Genomic DNA, 20,538 nt, shown 5'->3' with positions numbered 1-20,538 from the left:
CAAAACAGATCCTTGTGGCACACCACTAGTAACTGGACACCAGTCAGAGAATTTCCCATCAACCACCACTCTTTGTCTTCTATCAGCTAGCCAATTTCTGATCCAAATTGCTAAATCACCCTGAATCCCATGCCTCTGTATTTTCTGCAATAGCCTACCGTGGGGAACCTTATCAAACGCTTTACTGAAATCCATATACACCACATCAACTGCTTTACCCTCATCCACCTGTTTGGTCACCTTCTCGAAGAACTCAATGAGGTTTGTGAGGCATGACCTACCCTTCACAAAACCATGTTGACTATCTCTAATCAAATTATTCCTTTGCAGATGATTATACATCCTATCTCTTATAAACCTTTCCAAGACTTTTCCCACAACAGAAGTAAGGCTCACTGGCCTATAGTTACCGGGGTTATCTCTACTCCCCTTCTTGTACAAGGGGACAACATTTGCTATCCTCCAGTCCTCTGGCACTATTCCTTTAGACAAAGGTGACTTAAAGATCAAAGCCAAAGGCTCAGCAATCTCCTCCCTAGCTTCCCAGAGAATCCTAGGATAAATCCCATCCGGCCCTGGGGACTTATCTATTTTTACACTTTCCAGAATCGCTAACACCTCCTCCTTATGAACCTCAAGCCCTTCTAGTCTAGTAGCCTGTATCTCAGTATTCTCCTCGACAACATAGAAGAAGCATACATAGAAAATAAAAGCAGGAGGAGGCCATTTGGCTTGTTCGAGCCTACTCCACCATTCATTATGCTTATGGCTGATCATCAAGTTCAACACCCCGATCCTGCCTTCCCCTCATGTCCCTGGATCCCTTTAGCCCCAAGAGCTATATCTAATTCTGTCTTGAAATTACACAATGTTTTGGCCTCACCTACTTTCTGTGATAGTCAATTCCTCAGATTCACCACTCTCTGGGTGAAGAAATTTCTCTTCACCTCAGTCCTAAAAGGTTTGCCCCTTCTCCTCAACTATTACCCCTAGTTCTGGGCTCCCCCACCATCGGGAACGTTCTTTCTGAATCTACTCTGTCTGATCCTGTTCGAATTTTAAAAGTTTCTATGACATTCTCTCTCACTCTTCTAAACTCCAATGAATATAATCCTAATCATGGAACTTGAAAGTGGGGGTGGTAATTTGGAACATTTCAAGTGTCAATGCAAGCCATAGGATTTTGTGCATTAGTTTTTTGCATTACTAATCGAGTGGAATGATTTTTTTTATTCATTCACAAGATGTGGGTGTCCCTAGCTAGTCCAGCATTTATTGCCCATCACTACTTGCCCTAGAGAAGGTGGTGATAAGCTGCCTTCTTTAGCTGCTATCCATATGGTGTAGGTACATCCACAGTGCTGTTAATGAGGAAGTCCCAGGATTTTGACCCAACAACAGTGAAACAGTGATACAGTTCTAAGTCAGGATGGTGCTTGGCTTGGAGGGGAACTTGCAGGTGGTGGTGTTCCTATGCATTTGCTGCCCCCAGATTCGAGGTTGTGGGTTTGGAAGGTGCTGTTGAAACCTTCTTGGTGAGTTGTTGCAGTGCATCCTGCAGACTGTACACACTGCTGTCACTGTGCATTAGTTCTGGAGGGAGTGAATGTTTAAGGTGATGCATGATGGGGGTCAATCAAGTGAGCTATTTTGTCCTGGGTGCTGTTGAGCTTCGTGAGTATTTTTGGAGCTGCACTCATCAGGTAGATGGAGAGTATTTGATCACGCTCCAGACTTGTGCCCATTAGATGGTTGACAAGCTTTGCGGGGTTAGGAGATGAGTTACTTGCCACATATGTCCCAGCTTCTGATCTGCTTTTGCAGCCACAGTATTTGTATGGTTGGTCCAGTTCACTTTACGGTCAATGGTTAAACCCCCAAGATGTTAATAATGAGAGATTAATTGATGGTAATGCCATTGAATGTCAAGAGATGGTGGTTTGATTCTCATGTATCTATCGAATGTGCTATGATTTTTTCATGTTTGGAACAATCTGTCTGGACTGTACCTTGAACAATACTTTTCACTGTACCTTGGCACACATGACAATAAACCCAAATCGAATCCAAATCTTGTTGGAGTTGGACATTGCCTGGCATTTTTGTGGTGAATGTTACCTCAAATTTCACCTCCAAAAATATCCTGCTGCTCACAAAAAAATCTCTCGACCACAAGAGAATGGTTCACAGTGGAGAATGAATTTTCCATTTCCCAGTTACAAAGAACCAAAATAAATATTTGAGGAACAAACTTTTATTTACAACAGTCCAGAAAGTCAATATAAAAAACAGGAATTGTGCATCTTTATTTTTGGCATGATATTTATTGACCACGTCACTTCAAATGTCACAGCTTTTATCTGAGGACCTGAAAAGCCGGATAACACTTGTGTGCTTTAATTGCGATTTACGAGCTGCGGTTCATTTGCCTATTACCGATCGAGTACGTCATTCGCATTTCAACCAGTCCCAGTATCTGTCATGACGTTTGCAAGTCGATTGTATTGAGACCTTGAAAATGCAGTGACTGAGCTTTCGTGCGAAGCTTAACAACTCGCAGACTTGGCCTTTTTCATGGTTTGACTTGTTTTCCTTTTCTCTCGGGGAATGATGTCATTTAAGCGAGCATCACTGCCATCCAGGGATCCTCCAACTGCGCGCAGGGGGTGGTGAAAAAGGTCAAACGTTTGCTTGGAAAGCAAGGGGAATATGGACCAAAGTGGTGCCGACATGGTTATCAGCGATGAAGCAGAAAATGAATGGAAGAGTAACTCTACAAAAGACGAATGCAATCTGCTCAGGACCTGCCTGGTTTGCAAATCGGAGTTTACAAATCGCGAGCCCAGATTGCTGCCATGTCTTCATGCGTTCTGTAAAGGTTGTGTGCCGACTGGAATCCGCAGCCCCAGCCCTATCACCGCAGACTGCCAGGAGAGGAGTAACGAAGAAGGTAACGAGTTAAAGACAATTGCTATTAACTCTAGCGAGTCCTACGAGACATACTCACACCTGCCCGCCGTGTTCAGAGATGTGTAAATAAGCTTCATTTTGACATTATCATCTTTGTTTTTATTTTTCACGTAACTGAGTAAGATTATGCGCACCACTTTAAAACGTTTTAGAATTTACAGTGCAATTTTGAGTTCACTCAGTGGCTTATAATTTGAATAAAAATCCATGACATTGGTGTTCGGTAACGGTTGACGTTATAAGCGAAATGCAAGGACTTCTATGTCATGATTTATTGTTTATTTGGTCAACTTTATCTGGTTTAGAATTAAACAGTAACGTCGTCACCATGAGTTCGAACCTGCGGAGCAAGATTGCTTCGACTACGTCTGTTTTTGAGCGAAATGGTTTACGTACTCCGAAAAACTGAGTAGAATCGCATTACAAATCTCTCTGGGTATCTACACATTTGAAATATTACACTGAAATTTCTGTCTTCTGCAGTGAAATTCGGTTAAAGATCGAAATCGATTTGATATTCTTCACTGACATTATAAACCTGGAAGAAAGCTTATTTCTTTCAACCAGCTTTGTTAAAACTTCCAATCCATTTCCTGCTGGACCTCGTTCCACCAAGATGAGTTTTATGTATTTTTGGTCAGTTGAATAAAATCGTTTTGACTGTAGATTGTCTATCTTTACTCTTTATCCCTATGCTAAATATTTTTACTTGCAATAGAGTAGGTGCAGCAGTAAAGATTGGCATAAAGGGTACGGTTATTGTGAACACGTCATCTAGCAAAGTGACTCATGAGACTTCCTATGTTTTATAAACAGAATTGTGCAATGATCTGATTGGCATGAATTTTATTTCATCGCCTGAGGATGGGGTTGGGAGAGAATAACAAAACTTCCATTGCAATAGATTGAATATCTCCCAATGAACAACGTGGTGGATGTTGAACAGAATTTTTAAAGTCGGTTGTTTCAGGAACTGGTGGGCAAGAACTCCTCCCAAGGGAGAAGATTACAGCTTCCTCATGGTTCTGAACATAGCATGTAAAAATAGGTACTTGGTTATTTATTTGTGCCTATGAATTGATCAATAGACAAGCAGCCCAGTTATTTTGTAAAAGTAAACTAAATAATACACCAATGAAATGTTTTGTATTTTAGTGTTTTGTCATAAGATCATAAGTATGAGTAGGCCATTCAACCCATTAAGCCTGTTCTGCCTTTCAATAAGATCATGGCTAATCTGACATGGCCCTCTAACCCTTGTCTTGAAGAACAATGCAAAAATTTATGATCCTCCTGAGAAAATAAATTCCTCATCTCCATCTTGAATGGGTGACCCCTTATTTTTAAACTGCCTCCTAGTTCACAAGAAAGTTCTTGCATATGTTCTGAGGCATTACTTAAATGGAAGTTCATGTAAGTCAGCACACAGCAAGGGATGATCCAAAATCCTTTTGAATTCATTGGTCACGAGTGGAAATGAATCCGGTGCAAATTTGTGCCCATTAGGACACTGGCAGCAGAGTTTTGGATGACCTCCAATTTAGGGAGGGTAGAATTTTGGGAGGCTGACCAGAATTGAGTTAGATGGTCAAGTCTGGACATAACAAACACATGGATGAGGGTATGAGCTGAGGCAGGGCCAGAAAAAGACCATGATACAGAGCTGGAAATTGGCAGTATGAGTGATGTTGCAGATATGTGGTTGGAAGCTCATCCCTTAGTCAAGTATCACAGCAAGATTGCAACCTCCTACATTGAGAGAAAGGTGGAGTTGGTGGCAAACTCTTGCATGGTGTGAATAAAAACCACTGTTAAATGATAGACAATTTTTGAAACTATTATTTAAAGATATTCTACATAATATGTTGAGGAATGTAATAGCAAAAGTACAGATCTATTCCCAATTGTAGAGCTAACACAAAGAGAATGGCAGCATTTTTTAATTTAATGGACCCTAACAGGGTCATGAATCATGCCCAATATATGTTGATTATATTATTTAATGCCAAACTGCATCTTTAAATTGATTTAGTCACTGTAGATTTTTAGCTGCTGGATATTCTTTGCCAGCAGTTCATTTCTGCTGTGCCTTTTTATTTATAGACAGTAGAGTCGAACAGGATTGTTTTCTTTTATCAATTGCCATGTGGTTTAAATCATCCTCTGGAGTGTTTAAGTCTGTTCTTGCACGTGTAATCACAGTGTAGGATTTTAGCTCGCTAGTTCATTGACCATCTTAAATTCAGTCGTGTTGCAACTGATCTGGTTTGTATTTGTCATTTGATCATTATACAATAAAAGGAAATCACAGAAATCTCATGTTCACTTATGGCAGCCGGGTGGTGCAGTGGTTAGCACTGCTGTCTCACACCGCCGAGGACCTGGGTTCAATCCCGGGTCACTGTGTGGAGTTTGCACGTTCTCCCGTGTCTGTGTGGGTCTCACCCCTACAACCCAAAGATGTGCAGGTAGGTGGATTAGCCACTCTAGATTGCCCCTTAATTGAAAAAAATATTGGGCACGTTACATTTCGGGAGGTACGGTGGCATAGTGGTTAGCACTACAGCCCCACAGCTCCAGGGACCCGAGTTCAATTTCGGGTGAGTGTGGAGTTTGCACTTTTCTCCTGATGTTTGAGTGGGTTTCCTCCGGGTGCTCAGTTTCCTCCCACAGTCCAAAGATGTGTAGGTTAGGTGGATTGACCATACTAAAAAGTGTCTCTTCGTATCCAAAAAGGTCGGATGGGGTTAAAGGGATAGGGTGGAGGCATGGTCTTGTGTGGGGTGCTCTTTCCAGGGGCCGGTGCAGACCTGATGGGCCAAGTGGCCTCCTGCACTGTAGGGATTCTATTCTTATGTGGCAATTCATTCAAGCTCAACTTTAATTGTACCTATTTATTTCGTAAAATATATTGGTCACGAGTTGTTGTCAAAATCATGAGGCTGATGGTGTAAATACAGGAATCAAAATGTCATTGCCATTACCTTAAACAAAGGCAGCTCTTTCTGTCTGTTTTGCCATTGGTGGCCATGATGTGGAGATGCCGGCATTGGACTGGGGTGAGCACAGTAAGAAGTCTTACAACACCAGGTTAAAGTCCAACAGGTTTGTTTCAAACACTAGCTTTCGGAGCACTGCTCCTTCCTCAGGTGAATGAAAGTTAGTGTTTGAAACAAACCTGTTGGACTTTAACCTGGTGTTGTAAGACTTCTTACCGTTGCCATTGGTGAACATCGAATGCTAAGAAGTTGTAGTATTTGTGTAGTTGATATAACTAAATGTACACCAGAAGGTTTAAGTCTTGTCCAAGGTACCCTTTTAATAATGTGATAGGTGTACTGCCAAACAACCTTTCTGGAATTTAAAATCAACTACTACAGATATGGCGTCTCATCCTTCAGGTTTTAATTGTTGGAGGCTGAAGATTCGAAAATCTAAAAATAAAACTTTTGTCTTTTATTTACTTTTCCTCACTTTTTTTTACCTGATTTGACATTGAATTCACCACACTCTATGACACTTCTCTCTCAGCCTTTTCAATCCTTCAAACTATTTAAGGTGCTGCACAATGGCTTGTCTGTTAAGTCAGATTCCAGATGCCCTATCTGTGTCACCATGCCATCATCAATGTTGCCATTTGAATCATGGGGTACTTTTTTTCCCATGCAAAAGATCATGTGAATCTGGAACTCCCTTTTCCTAAAAGGCTGTGGATGCTGGGTCAATTGAAATTTTCAAAATAAAGATTTATTTATGGAACGGCTATGTCGTAGTGGTATTGCTGCTGGACGCATTTCCTTCAAATACTACTTCCAAGAGGTTTTGGGGTGTCTGGCTATGGTAGCCATTGCTTCAGGAAACGGTATTCTGCATTTTAATGTTTCTTCCTGAACACTTACAGGTTTCAATGCATGTCTGGATTATAGGAAATGTCTCGCTGGGATTTTCTGCTCCTGCTTTTTTTATTGGGCAATGGGAGCAGACAATCTTGCGAGATGTTCATACCATTGTAAAAGCATGACATGATTACCACCTCGGTGATTGTCCCCCTTTATAAAAAAATCCATTCCCATCGGCATGAGGGCAGACCAGCGTGTATCACGACTGCTCCCAAGGCATACACCTGGTGAACATCAATGGGTCGAGTGGCCTAATTCTGCTCCGATGTGTTATGGTGTTATCTCTGAGACGAGCTCAGGTGAGTGCGTTGCTTTGGAGTTAGAGGGTCATGCCCAGGGGCTGTGCCTGAGGGCAATGGTGGGGAGACGGGCACTGGGATGGCACCCCTGTCTTCAAGTTGCTGGCGGGGCAGGCTTTGATTTGGCCTTCCCCACCAGCACGTATTGTAGGACCTGCCCCTAGCCATCACAATTATTACTATGTCCCGATACAGTGGAGAAAGCCGCCATTGGCTTCAGTGCTGCTTTTTCCACCTGTCAACATTTGGAAAAAATGTTACCGTCTGTCTTCACACTCATCGTTGGAATGTGGCCTTGCATTTTTAAGCTGTCTCAGTTTAAAATTGCAAAAGTGTGAATATTATTTGGAACAATAAATGCATGCATTTTAAAACTAATAATCATACACTTTTAGCTTAATAGGGAAAACTATTGTGACATTTTACTGAAGTGCCTTGAGCTGAAATTAACTGCATGAAAATCTTGCAAAGCAGAAAGTAACACCTGTCAGTGTGGTGACCATGCAATACACATGAAAGAACGGGTAGCCCACAGCAGGAGCACATTGGAAAAAACATTGCTAAATGGGGAAGCTTTTTGGAATAAGCAAAATACAGCGGATGCTGGAATCTGAAACAAAAACAGAATGCTGGAAAAATTCAGGCCTGGCAGCATCTGGAGGGAGCACAAGCAGAATAGTATGTTTGACTCTTTATCATAACTTTCTGGAGGGAAAATGTGTAGGATATTATACTGTAGCTGGAGAGATTGTAACAAAGATGTAGAAAAGTTGGAAACAAGAGACAGATGGCTGGGGGGAGGAGGGGGGTTGCATTGAGACAAAAAATGTATGAGATATAAATATTTTCTAAAATGGCCATTGGCTAAAGTTGTTGAACTCGGATGTTAAGTCCTGAGGGCTGTAATGTTCCTCATCCGAAGATATGATGCTGCTCCTCCAGCTTGTGTGGGCTTCATTGGAGCATTGCAGCAGGCCAAAGACAGGTAGGTGGACATTAGAGCTAGGTGCTGAGTTAAAACGGCAAGCAACTGCAAGGTTGGGGAACATACTTGCAGGCTGAGCAAACATGTTCCAATAAAGTGATCACTCGGTCTGCATTTAGTCTCCCCAGTGTAGAGGAGACCACATTGGGAGCAGCAAATACAGTAGACCAAAGAGGTACAGGTGAAATGCTGCTAATCTGAGATGAGAGTTTGGGGCCTTGAATGGTGAGGCAGCAGGGGTTAAAGCGGTAGCTGTTGCATCTTCTGCGATTGCATGGGAAGGTGTTGTGGGATGGCGATTGAATTGGGTATGACTTAGTAGACCAGGGTGTCACGGAGGGAACAGTCACTGCGGAATGCTGACACTGGAGGAGGGGGGGGGGGGGAGATGTATTTCATGATAGCATTATGCTGAAGTTGCTGGTGTGGAAAGTGAGGACAAAGGGGACACTGTCATGGTTCTGGGAGGGGAAGGCGTGAAGGCAGAAGTGCAGAAATGGGTCAAACGCAGTTGAATGGCCTGTTAACTACAGTACTAGGGGGAAACCTTGGTTTAAGGAAAAAGGCAGCCATGTCAGAAGTGCTATTTTCGAGGTGGCATCATCAGAACAGATGTGATGGAGGTGGAAAAACTGGGAGAATGGGATGGAGTCCTTGCTTGAAACACAGGATGGACTCGTTAAGGTTAGAGGAGTGGAAATTGGAAGTAAAATGGATACTTTTGTTTCAGGTCCAAACACTAGCAGGAAGCGGCATCAATTCAGTCATCAATAAAGTGGAAAATGTGTAGCAGGAACAGACCTGAGTAGGACTATAATGAGGAATATTCCATATAACCTACAAGAAGACGGGCATGTGGGTACTCAGTGAAAAAAGGAGAAACTATTGAGTGACAGAGAGTGGTGATGGACAGGGATTGTTCAGGCCTCAACTCCAAGGAAAAAGAGAGACCTCAGAACATCCCGGTGGGGGATGGCGGTGTAGAGCAATTGGACATCCATAGTGAAGGGGAGGCAATTGGGGCCAGGGAACTGGAAATTGTTTATATCACTTGGAGCATTGTGGAATTATGAATGTAGCTTTTTAGAATGTTAAAATATGTTTAGATCAGTGGTGCAAAATCTTGACATTTTACTTGAAAGCCTTGATCTGAAAGTAACAAGTAACTGTCCAGTATGAAAACCTTGCAAAGCAGAAAGTGACATCTGCCAATGTAGTACACGTGGGAAAAAAACAGGCAGCTCACAGTGGCAACGTATCGGAAAAAAAAAATGTTAAATGGGGAAGCTTTTAAGAATGTTGCTTTCAAACTATTCAAGTGTGTTTATTATTGGTTAGGACTCTACATTATATTGAATGGCTCCAGAGATAAAATGGAAGTTTTCTGATTGCTTCATTACTATATTTTCTTTCGTGGAATTATATTTGTGCTACAATTTAAAAAAAAAAAAAAAAATTATTACTAAATCCACACTAATCAACAAAAATGGTACAGTACATGAATATCGCCTTCAAAAATTAACAAGCCTCCCCATCTATAACTTAAACCTCCCCCTGTAACAGCTAACAGTGACCAGCTCTCTGAAAAAGGAAAATAATTGCTGCCACCTAGAGTAGAACTGTTTTCCCAACCCACTAATGGTGTACACCTTCTCTAGGTATAGGAACTCCATTACAACCCCCAGGCTGAGGCACTGGGTGAAGTAGGAGAACTCCACCCCAGCAGAACTTGCCTCCAGGCTATCAATAAGGTAAAGGTGAGAACATCCGCCTTCACCCCTGTCTGCAGCACCGTGAGTCAGAAACCCCGAAAGTGGCCACCAGCAGACAAGGCTCCATCTTCAGAATCCCTGACATGATGTTAGCAAAGGAGATCCAAAAGCTTACAAGTTTAGGTTACGAGCAGAACACAGGGTACGATTTGCCGGTCCCTGACAACATGGAGCCAAGCTCAAAATGTTGCCTCCACTGCCTTCAAATCCTCAGCATGGACACCACTACCAGACTTGAGGTAAATATTGCAGGAGAAAACAGAAACGAGATAGTCACCAAGGCCCTCAAACTAGAACCGCTACAAAAGCCTGCCTCCATATAAAATCTGGATCCTTGAGCCACCCCAGCACCTTAATTACGAATTAGGCAAGGCAAAGCCACCCAACTGTCATTGTCTTTCTCTCTGAAGAAGCACCCTACGGCTCCTCTGCCTTGCCTGCCCAATTGAAAGAAACTATCATCTTATTGACTCTAGAAAAAAAAAAAATGATTTTGGGGGGGAAAAAAAGAAATAAAAACCTTGGAAGGACATTCACCTTAACCGTATGAACCCTGCTCGCCAGGGATGGCGGGACGGTATCCCACTTCTGCAAATCAGTTCTAACCCCATTCACCAGACTAGCATAATTTAGTTTATGAACCGAAGCCCAGTCGTGGGTTACCGGATTGCCAGATAACGAAAGCTAGAGCCAAACCATGGCTTCATTATCTCGTCCATGGTGGAAAATAGGTCTGTGACATAAAGAAGCAGATCATCTGCATACAAGGACACCCTATGCTCTTCTCCCCCCCCCACCAACCCCACTCAGTGGATGACGCTATTGCCAGTGCCTCGATTATCAAGGCGAACATTAGCAGCCTGCCTCGTACCCCTACCCAGCTGAAAGTAATCCGAGCTCCAGTCGTTGTGCAAACACTAGCAGCGAACATTATAAAACAAACAAATCCAAGATGTAAACATTTGGCCCAAAACCAAACCTCCCTAAAATCTCAAGTAACCCCACTCCCCAACAAACGCTTTTTCTGGATCCATTGGAAAAAAATCAGTCGGGTTTGGATGCTGGTGAGGGGGACAGTATGTATATTGGGCAACAGCTGTTGATCCTTGACAAAACCCATCTGTTCTTCAGAAATCACTCCTGGAAGTCAGGGCTCCAACTGCATTGCCAACACTTCAGCCAGCAACTTAGCATCAGCATTCAACAACGAGATAGGCTGATACGACCCACATTCTATAAGGTCGTTATCCTTCTAAATCAGGAAAATAGAGGCCTGCTTCAATGCAAACAGCAATATCCTTCCCCCCTCCCTCCCAGGACAAGGAATCATTAGGTCCAATAGCAATGGGATCAACTGCCTGCAAATTTCTTACAGAATTTGATGGGAAACCCATCCAGATCCAGAGCTATGCCCGACTGCATTGAACAAATATACTTCGTAAACTCCTTGGGGGCCCAAAGGAAACTTTAACTCTTCCCATTTTCTCTCCTTCAATACCGGGAAAGATAACCCATCCAAAAACCGCATTGTGGGCGATCCCTCCTCTGGGGGCTCCAATCTACACAGACTATGATTAAAAAGCTTCAAATGCTGCATTAATCTTTCGATGGGGTGGGAACCAACCTGCCACCCTAGTCCCTTACCTGCACAATCTCAGTCTGCAGCTTCAGCTGGTGTGTTAAAAGGTAATGGGCCTTCTATCTGTGCTCTTAAAATGGTCTCCTAAAGTTTTGCAGCTGGATTACCACTTTACCTGTTGAATAGCTCTGATGCATCTGCAATTTACCCTAAAATAGGAGCTACGTCTGCAAATTACCCAAAATAGGAGCTGCAGTTAACCCCACAGCTACGCTCCCGTTGGGTAACTTGGGCAGCTCCCGACCGGAATAAAGATAAATTAAAAAGTCTTAACAACCACGCTCCCCCCCCGCCAAGTCCACGTTCACCTTTAATAAATATAGAAAAAGAAACACTCATCACATATAAGAACAGTAAACAATCAAACTGGTACAAGAAACCCCAGAAAATCCCCACAACACATGTCCTCCCCAATATCAACAAGACCTCAAACAAATAACAATTCCTAGCCCATGCTTCCTAGCAAAAGCATCGGCCTCCTTCGGCACATCAAAATAAGTCTTTTGAGTCAGAAGTTACTGAGGCAGTGCAGGGTATACCATCCCAAACGGCACTCCACTTTTACAAAACACAGCTTTGGCCTTGCTAAATGCTGCCCGCCTTTTAGCCATCTCCACTCCCACATCTTGATGGAGCCTGATGGCATGGCCCTCCCATTTGTAGTCTTGGTGATCCTTCGTCCTCCTCATAACTCGTTCCTTCTCCTGGTGGCTCTGAAACCTGACTATGATCGCCCATGGTGGTTTGCCTGAATGGGGCTTCTGCTGGAGTGACCTTGTGGGCTCGATCTAACTCCAGAGGGAACAACGATCCACCCTCTTCCACGTATAAGTTGGGCCCTCAACTCCCTCTGAAAGCCCCACAATTCTAAGGCTCTACCTCCTGGAGTGATTCTCCAAATCCTCCACTTTGGTACAGTGTTTCATTAACACTGGCCAATATTGCCGACTCAGCCTTCAAAGAGACAATCCGATCACTCTAGTTCGAGAGAGCTGCCTCCACATCCTGTAATACTGCGCCATGCGCAGGGCCACCCCCATTGAATTGTGGAGGGCCTTGGTGACAGCCTGCCGTTGTTTCTTAAATTCCACTGCCAAAATGCCTGTAAGCATCTCTTATAGTCAATGAAGTGACCTGAGGCCTCCACTTTCTTGACAGATGAGCCTCGAGAGGCTTCCGAATCGGTTGACTATTCTTTATTTGCTGGCTTCCCTGATCTGGGCATTTCTCTTGTTTGGGACCCTCATCCCATCAAATAATTCAGTTTCAACCCAAATGCCTCCCAAAAACAGGGTGAAAAAGGGCCAATACCCAGGTGCAAGCCACCTACCTCCTACATACCACTACCAGAAGTCCAACTTTTGTGAAAATGTGATTACTACATGTTTGTTGAAATAAATCTACTTGATCACATCGGTAATGTTTTGAAATACTCTCGCCTCAAGAATAGCATACCCAGATAGCGTGATAACATCCTTTGCTGTGTGCCAGCAATGTATTTTAACCCAACCTCTTAACAACACAACTTCACTTTTTATTGATTTATTTTCCAAGTTCCTGTAGGTGGTTCAATTAAAATTTTAGATTGGTATGTCTCTTAGCACACTTTTTACATAAAGTTACCACTATCTGCAATCTGCATTCCTGGATATGTCCTGTCTCACCAGCAGGACAGACCCAGCAGAGTGTGGTGGCACAGTGATATACAGTCAGGAGGGAGTTGTCCTGGGAGTCCTCAACATAAACTCTGGACCCCATGAAGTCTCATGGTTTCAGGTTAAACATGTGAAAGGAAACCTCCTGCTGATTACCACAATGGCCACCGTTAGCTAATGATCCGTACCCCTCCATGTTGAACACCACTTGGAGGTAGCACTGAGGGTGGCAAGGGTGGCAGAATATGACATACTGAAAAATTAGGTGTCACCCTGGTGAAGCTACAACACAGGACTACTTGTGCGGCAGACAGCATAAGTAGCAAATAATAGGCAGTGCTAAAAGATTCCACAACAAACTCGTCAGATCTTAGCTCTGCAGTGCTGCCACATCCAGCTGTGAATGGTGGTGGACAATTAAACAATTCCCTGGAGGAGGAGGCTCCACAAATATCCCTATCCTCTTGTGTGCAAAAGACAATCTTCAGCCAGAAGTGCCAAATGGATGATCCATCTCGGTCTCCTCCGTAGGTCCCCACCATCACAGATGTCTGTCTCAGTCAATACGATTCACTCCACGTAAATCAAGAAACAGCTGAAGGCACTAGATACTGCAATGACTGTAGGCCCTGACAATATTCTGGCAATAGTACTGAAGACTTGTGCTCCAGAACTTGCCGTATCCCTAGCCAAGCTGCTCCAGTACAGCTACAACACTGGCATCTACCCAGCAATGTGGAAAATTGACAGGTGTGTCCTGCACACAAGAAATAGGGCGGCAATTGGCTGAGTTGGATTTGTCCCATCAGTCTACTCTCCATCATTTTTTGTTTTTATAAATTTAGAGTACCCAATTCATTTTTTCCAATTATGGGGCAATTTAGTGTGGCCAATCCACCTAGCCTGCACATCTTTGGATTGTAGGGGCAAAACCCACGCGAACACGGAGAGTGTGCAAACTCCACACATACATACAGTGACCCAGAGCCGAGATCGAACCTGGGACCTTGGCGTGTGAGGCTGCAGGACTAACCCGCTGTGCGACTGCTGCCCTACTCTCCATCATCAGCAAAGTGATGGAAGGAGCCATCAACATCGCTATCGAACGGCATACTCAGCAATAACCGGCTCACAGATGCTCAGTTTGTGTTCTGCCAGGGTCACTCAGCTCCTGACCTCATTCCAGCCTTACTTCAAACATGCAGAAAAGAGCTGAATGCCCTTGACATCATAATGTAGGATCTCAAAGTTTGCAGATAATACCAAGTTGAGTGGGAGGGTGAACGATCCTGCAGCATGATCTGGACAGGTTGGGCGAGTGGACAAATCAATGACGGATGCAGTATAATTTGGATAAATGTGAGGTTATTCATTTTGGAAGCAAAAAGAGGAAGGCAGATTTCTACCTGAACGGTTGTAAATTGGGAGAGGGGAGTGTGCAGTGGGACCTCTAATGTTATGTTGGCCTTCATTGTGAGAGGTTTTGAGTACAGGTGCAGGGATGTGTTGCACTTATACAGGCCCTTGGTGAGGCCACACCTAGACTATTGTGTGCAGTTTTGGTCACCTTTTTCTGAGGAAGGATGTTCTTGCGCTCTCTCGTTCTCTCTCTCTCTCTATCGCTCTCTCATATGACTGTCATATGAGGAGAGATTGACTATGTTGGGATTGTTCTCGCTGGAGTGCAGAAGAATGAGGGGGCTTTCATAGAGACTAATAACATTCTAATAGGACTAGATGGAGTAGAGGCAGGGAAGATGTTCCCGATGGTAGGTGGGTCCAGAACCAGGGGGTCACAGTCTGAGGATTCAGGGTAAACCATTTCGGACAGAGATAAGGAGACACTTCTTCACCCAAAGAGTGGTGAGCCTGTGGAATTCATTACCACAGGAGGTAGTTGATGCTAAAACATTGAATATGTTCAAGAGGTGGCTAAATATAGCACTTGGGGCGAATTGGATCAAAGGTTATGGGGAGAGAACAGAATTAGGCTATTGAGTTAGATGATCAGCCATGATAGTGATAAATGGCTATGACCTTCCCTCTTAAACCCAACAATTTAATTTTGCAGAACTTAAACTAATCCTTTTTAAGAAAGTAGTTGCTTTCCAAACATTCTCTGAACTGCTAACGTATTTACATCATTCTCTTTTTTAAATAAGAGACCGGTAGTGTACACAATTCTCCAAAGTGGAGAGGGATTTATCGACCACCCCACCACATTTATTTTTTGGGGGGGGGGAGGCAGCCGCTAGCGGGATCTACCGATCCCACCCGTTGACAGCACCCCTCACTGCCGGGAAAACCCGTTGGACCAGAATGCCTTGCAGGCGTGAACAACCCTAAATCCCGCCTGTGGTCTCGCCAACGTCCTGTACACCTGAAGCATAACCTTCCAACTTTTGTAATCGATTCCCTTTGCAATAAACGCTAACATCTGAATTACCTGCTGCACCTGCAAACTCGCCTTTTATGATCATGCACAAGGACATCCTCTGAAACTCCGAGCTCTGCAGTCTCTCAACATTTAGGTAACTTTTTTCTCTTCCTGTCAAATGGACAATTTCACTTTTTCCCACATTATACTCCATTTGCCATATTCTTGCCCACTCGCTCAATGTATCTGTCCCTTTATAACCTCCCGTCCTCTTCACAATTTACTTTCCTACCTCTCTTTGTGTCATCAGCAGATAACATTTCTTCAGTCCCCTAGTCACTTGTATAAATTGTAAGAATAGTTGAAAGCCCAGTACTGATCCGTGTGACACACCATTTGTCACATCCTGCAAAACCGAAAAAGTCTCATTTATGCCAACTGTTCTGTTAGCTAGGCCAATCTTCAATCCATACCAATATGCTACCCCTACACCATGAGCTTTTATTTTCCACAATAACCTTTGATGTGGCACCTTAACAAATGTCTTCTTGAAATCCAAGTACAGTACATCCCCTGGTTCTCTTTTATCTACAGAATGTGTCACTCCTTCAAAACCCTCTGATAAATTTGTTAAACACTATTTCCCTTTGACTCTGCCTGATTACCTTGAATTTTACTAGGTGCTTTGCTATAACATCTTTAATGGGTTCTAACATTTTCCCTATGACAGATGTTAGGCTTTACTGGCCTGTAGTTTCCTGCTTTCTGCCTCCCTCCCTTTTTGAATAAATAGTTAAATCTGCTATTTTTCAACCTAATGGAACTATCCCCAAATCTAAAGTTTAAAATCAATGCATCAATTATCTCATTCGCCACTGCTTTCAAGACCTTGGGAGAAGTGCATATTGAGCAGGGCATTTCAGTCTACAGATCCAACAGTTTTCCTGAATTCCTCCCTCCTTCCCGTTTTCCTGATTTACAGTTTACTTCTGGAATGTGTTTTTCCACAGTGAAGGGCAATGAAAAATACCTGTTTCATTTATCTGCTGTGGTCTGCTTTCCATTATCAGTTTCCAGACACTTTCTATAGGTCCAATGCTCACTCTGGTAACTTTTTTTTTCTTAACTCTTAGTATCTAACTAACTTTCTCTCGTATTAGCTTTGCCTTCCCTATCAATTTTTTTGTTCTTATATTCTTTCCAATCTTTGGATCTGCCACTTGACTTTGCACAAATATATGCTTTTTTCTTTAAGTTTAATGCATGTTTTTATTTAGTTAACCACAGATAACAAACCCTCTTTCCCATTGGAATGTGTCTATTCTGAAATATCCCATTAATGTCTGACACTGAATCTTTATTGGTCGATCCCTTTAGCACATTTGCCAGTTCACTCTCTAGCTAGCTCTGCTTTCATGCCCTCACAATTGCCCTTATTTAAGTTTAAAATATTAGTTTTGCATACTTTTTCTCTCTCCCTCCAACTGAATGTAAAATTCACGCATTATCATTACTGCGACCGAGTGGTATGTTCACTGAGGTTATCAATTCATCCGATCTCATTGCACATCTCTTGTATAGTCTGCCCTCTGGCTTCAAAATGTGCTGGCTCTAAGAACCTATGCAAAAAAAACATTCCATTTCAGCTCCTCATCTATGCTTTTTGCTCGTCTAATTTCCACACACCCCCCCCCCCCCCCCCCCCCCAATCTATATGTCGATTTAAAATCAACTGTGATTATCACTGTATAATTCTGACTAGTCCCTATTATGCCATTTTTATACTCTGTTCCCACGGTGAAGTTACAATTATGGATTCTGTACACCACGTCCACAAGTGACTTTGGTTATTACATTTCTCAGATCAATTCAAACTTCTTCTTTTAAATCTTGATTTCCTCCTTATTTTAGATGTAACATTTTGGCAGTCATTAATTTATACATTGAGAAATTACAGAGGAAGCTTTCATTTTGGGGCATTTGATGCTAGATGATTTGCCTGAGTTTGATCCTTTTTGCAGAATAAATATGCAAACACATCTTGCTGACATGTAGATGGAAAATTTGTTCAGCATATGTGACCAATGAAGATCTGGTAGAGAAATGTAGAATTAAATTGTAGCCATTCTTGCACCTGAAGGAAATGTTAAAGTTTTGGACAGGATTCTTCATCCAAAGCCTTCATGAAGATCTCTCTTACTGTTATTTTCCTGTTTCCATTTGATTCATGCGCATCACCAGCTAGGCCAGCATTTATTACCTATCTGACTGAGTGGCTTCCCAGGCCATTTCAGAGGGAATTTAAGAGTTTCACCACTTGCTGTGGATCTGGAGTCGCATGTGGGCTAGACCAGATGAGGACAGCAGTGGTCCTTCCCTAAAGGGCATTGATTTCTAGTGAATTCATTTCCACCATTTGCCGTGGTGGGATTCGAACCCAGATCCCCAGAGCGTTACCCTGGATCTCTGGATTACTAGTCCAATGACAATATCACTATGCCATTGCCACCCCATTGTGTGATAGAACATAGAACATAGAACAGTACAGCACAGAACAGGCCCTTCGGCCCTCAATGTTGTGCCGAGCCATGATCACCCTACTCAAACCCACGTATCCACCCTATACCCGTAACCCAACAAACCCCCCCCCCTTAACCTTACTTTTATTAGGACACTACGGGCATTATTAGGACACTACGGGCAATTTAGCATGGCCAATCCACCTATGTTCCTTTTTAAAAAAAGATCTCTTGTTTAATGAAATATCATTTAAATATTTGGAACAGAAGATAATTGATTTTCATAAAGGCTTCATTCTTCGAATCATTATAGTTTAGAAACTGCTCGGTTGAAAAGTAGTGACTGGAAAGTAAATCTGAATAAAATTAGGTTAAGAAGATAGATGATCTCTACCTTCTGAATTAAATATATTCAATATGGATCTTGCTTTTTGTTCATCAACAGATTCCACTTGTTTTTTTAAACAGGTGTATCTGTATTTATCTTCCACAGCTTTATGCGCATTCGTGCAATTGAAAATTATGTACAAAATAAAATGAATCATTTACTAAAAACGGAGATTGGTATAGTTTAACCTTAGAAATTCAATTTTGTCAAGGATTTGCAATATTTATGGATTATTATGTTCAGGGAAATAAATTCCACATAGAATGTGATATTGACAAACATCTTTGGTCTACTTGTAGGTCATTAGATTTGCAACCACTAATAGAATATAAAATGTTCTGTCAGCATTGGTATTCTCTCCTGTAAGAGAGTGGGCATTGCTTGCCAAATAAACATGAAATGACATTAGTCATCATCGGTGCCTTATGGAAGGACCATTTAGGCTGGTGTCGAGTCCCAGGGTTTCGAGAAATATCTTGAGTACATTTCCACAGACAATACATTGCGGTATGAGTTGTAGGAACCTTTCACAAAGGGTGGGTTGCAAGGTACAAAGATTATTTAGAAATCTTAAAAAGTCGGCTGCTGCCGCCGTTGCGCACTAATTCCCGTAATCAGGAATGCCGCATGGAGGCTCCATGACCCTCCTGACACCCACCCCGGGTCACGACCCTGACTTTGAAAATGACTGGTCTAGCCACTTTGCCTTGCGACCTCTGCGAGCGCCTTTCAGGGGTCGCATTGGGGGTCGAGACGTCGGGATCCATTTAAAAATGGCAGCCTGATCTTCTCCTGCACTGAGGAGTTCTGCCGATTTGGAGCTCCTTCAGTGCAGGAAACTGGACTTTGTTAGGGAGTTGCTGCTGAGACCTTGAATATAACCAGAGTCCTGGTAGATAGCATAGCGGTTCTCAGTGCTGAAAGCGTTCATTACAGGACTCTGGAATTCGGTTGTATCGTGTCCTTTTTTTTGTGTGGATTAAATGTCATAATTACGTTTCATTTATAAGTGGTCATTACCTTGTGTTTATAGTGAGTTCATTCATTACATAAACATGACATGCCAACAAGAGGTCAGATGCTCTTTAGTAGTTATTTGAAGATATTTTCACATTGCATTTAATATTTTTAGAACTGTTACTAGTCAACTGTCACTTCACTTTTTTCCTCCTCAATGAGGAGGTGAAAATATCTTGCTGAGAAACCAAGACATAAGGTCCATAAGTGCAGAAAAGTATTGAAATAATAGGAAGACATCAGATGAATCAAGTAATCGTTATTAGGTATTTTTGACCCTGTATATTGTAAAGAGGAAAAAGATGGTGACTTGTAAACTATGCACGGAAAGGTTCTAGTTTCTCAGTCCGTCAAGATGGGGGAGGGGGGAAACTAATTTTTATATGATTTATTTTGGGAAACTGCTGATGACAAAATTTGCATGCTAAGAGGAAGTAAGATACCAGGGTGCTGCTTTCCAAAGAAGCCTGATCTTGAATACTTGGTTATCAAGGGTATTAAACACTGATGAATGATTGTCAGTCGATATTTTTTCATCTACACCAAGCACAATGCAGGGGTGGGAGGACTGTGGCCAAATTTGGAAGAGATGGAATTTGAGAGGGAGAACGTAATCCAAAGATGAGGAGATGGACCAATTAGAAAGGGCGGGAGAACAAAACATACTTGGGAGTAGTCTGCAAAGGCGGAGGGACGGTCCTTTCTTCAATTTGTCCAGAATAACCATGTAGTATAATTGACCCACCATAATAAAGCGATCATAACATATTAGATTTTTGGCTGTACCTACTGGATATGATTTTAAAAATGGTATAGATTTACAAAAGTAGTTCAGGTCTTGTAGAAACATATGACAACATCAACATTTAAGAATTTAAACAATATTAATGACAGTACTGATTGTTTTCCAACAAAGGTTTAAATCACTAAACTCATTGGTTCTAGTTTTGTATACATGTTTCAGAAACTATAAGAGCTCAAGTGAAAGCTCAGGTTTGATTCCTTTGATTTAACTATA

The 20,538-nt window shown here is 42.4% G+C and overlaps 1 protein-coding gene across 5 annotated transcripts in view; it reads left to right on the top strand.

Moving 5' to 3' along the window:
- The window catches only part of trim66 (tripartite motif containing 66), a 407,144-nt gene that overhangs the window by 158,236 nt on the left and 228,370 nt on the right, over nucleotides 1–20,538 (top strand). The window contains exon 1 of one of the 5 annotated variants that reach the window (XM_038808132.1): nucleotides 2,428–2,950. The exons of 3 other annotated variants lie outside the window; for them this stretch is intronic. In XM_038808132.1, the coding sequence (XP_038664060.1) occupies nucleotides 2,744–2,950 (207 nt within the window). In that variant the 5' untranslated portion in view covers nucleotides 2,428–2,743. Of the gene's footprint in view, nucleotides 1–2,427; nucleotides 2,951–20,538 lie in introns of those variants that run through there. One more of the 5 variants, XM_038808131.1, reaches the window with a different exon arrangement.

Source organism: Scyliorhinus canicula, chromosome 9 (genome assembly GCF_902713615.1).
Source record: "Scyliorhinus canicula chromosome 9, sScyCan1.1, whole genome shotgun sequence".
Classification (NCBI taxonomy): Eukaryota; Metazoa; Chordata; class Chondrichthyes; order Carcharhiniformes; family Scyliorhinidae; genus Scyliorhinus; species Scyliorhinus canicula.
Note: the sequence above shows the minus strand (reverse complement) of the source record. Positions and strands in the feature narration are given on the sequence as shown.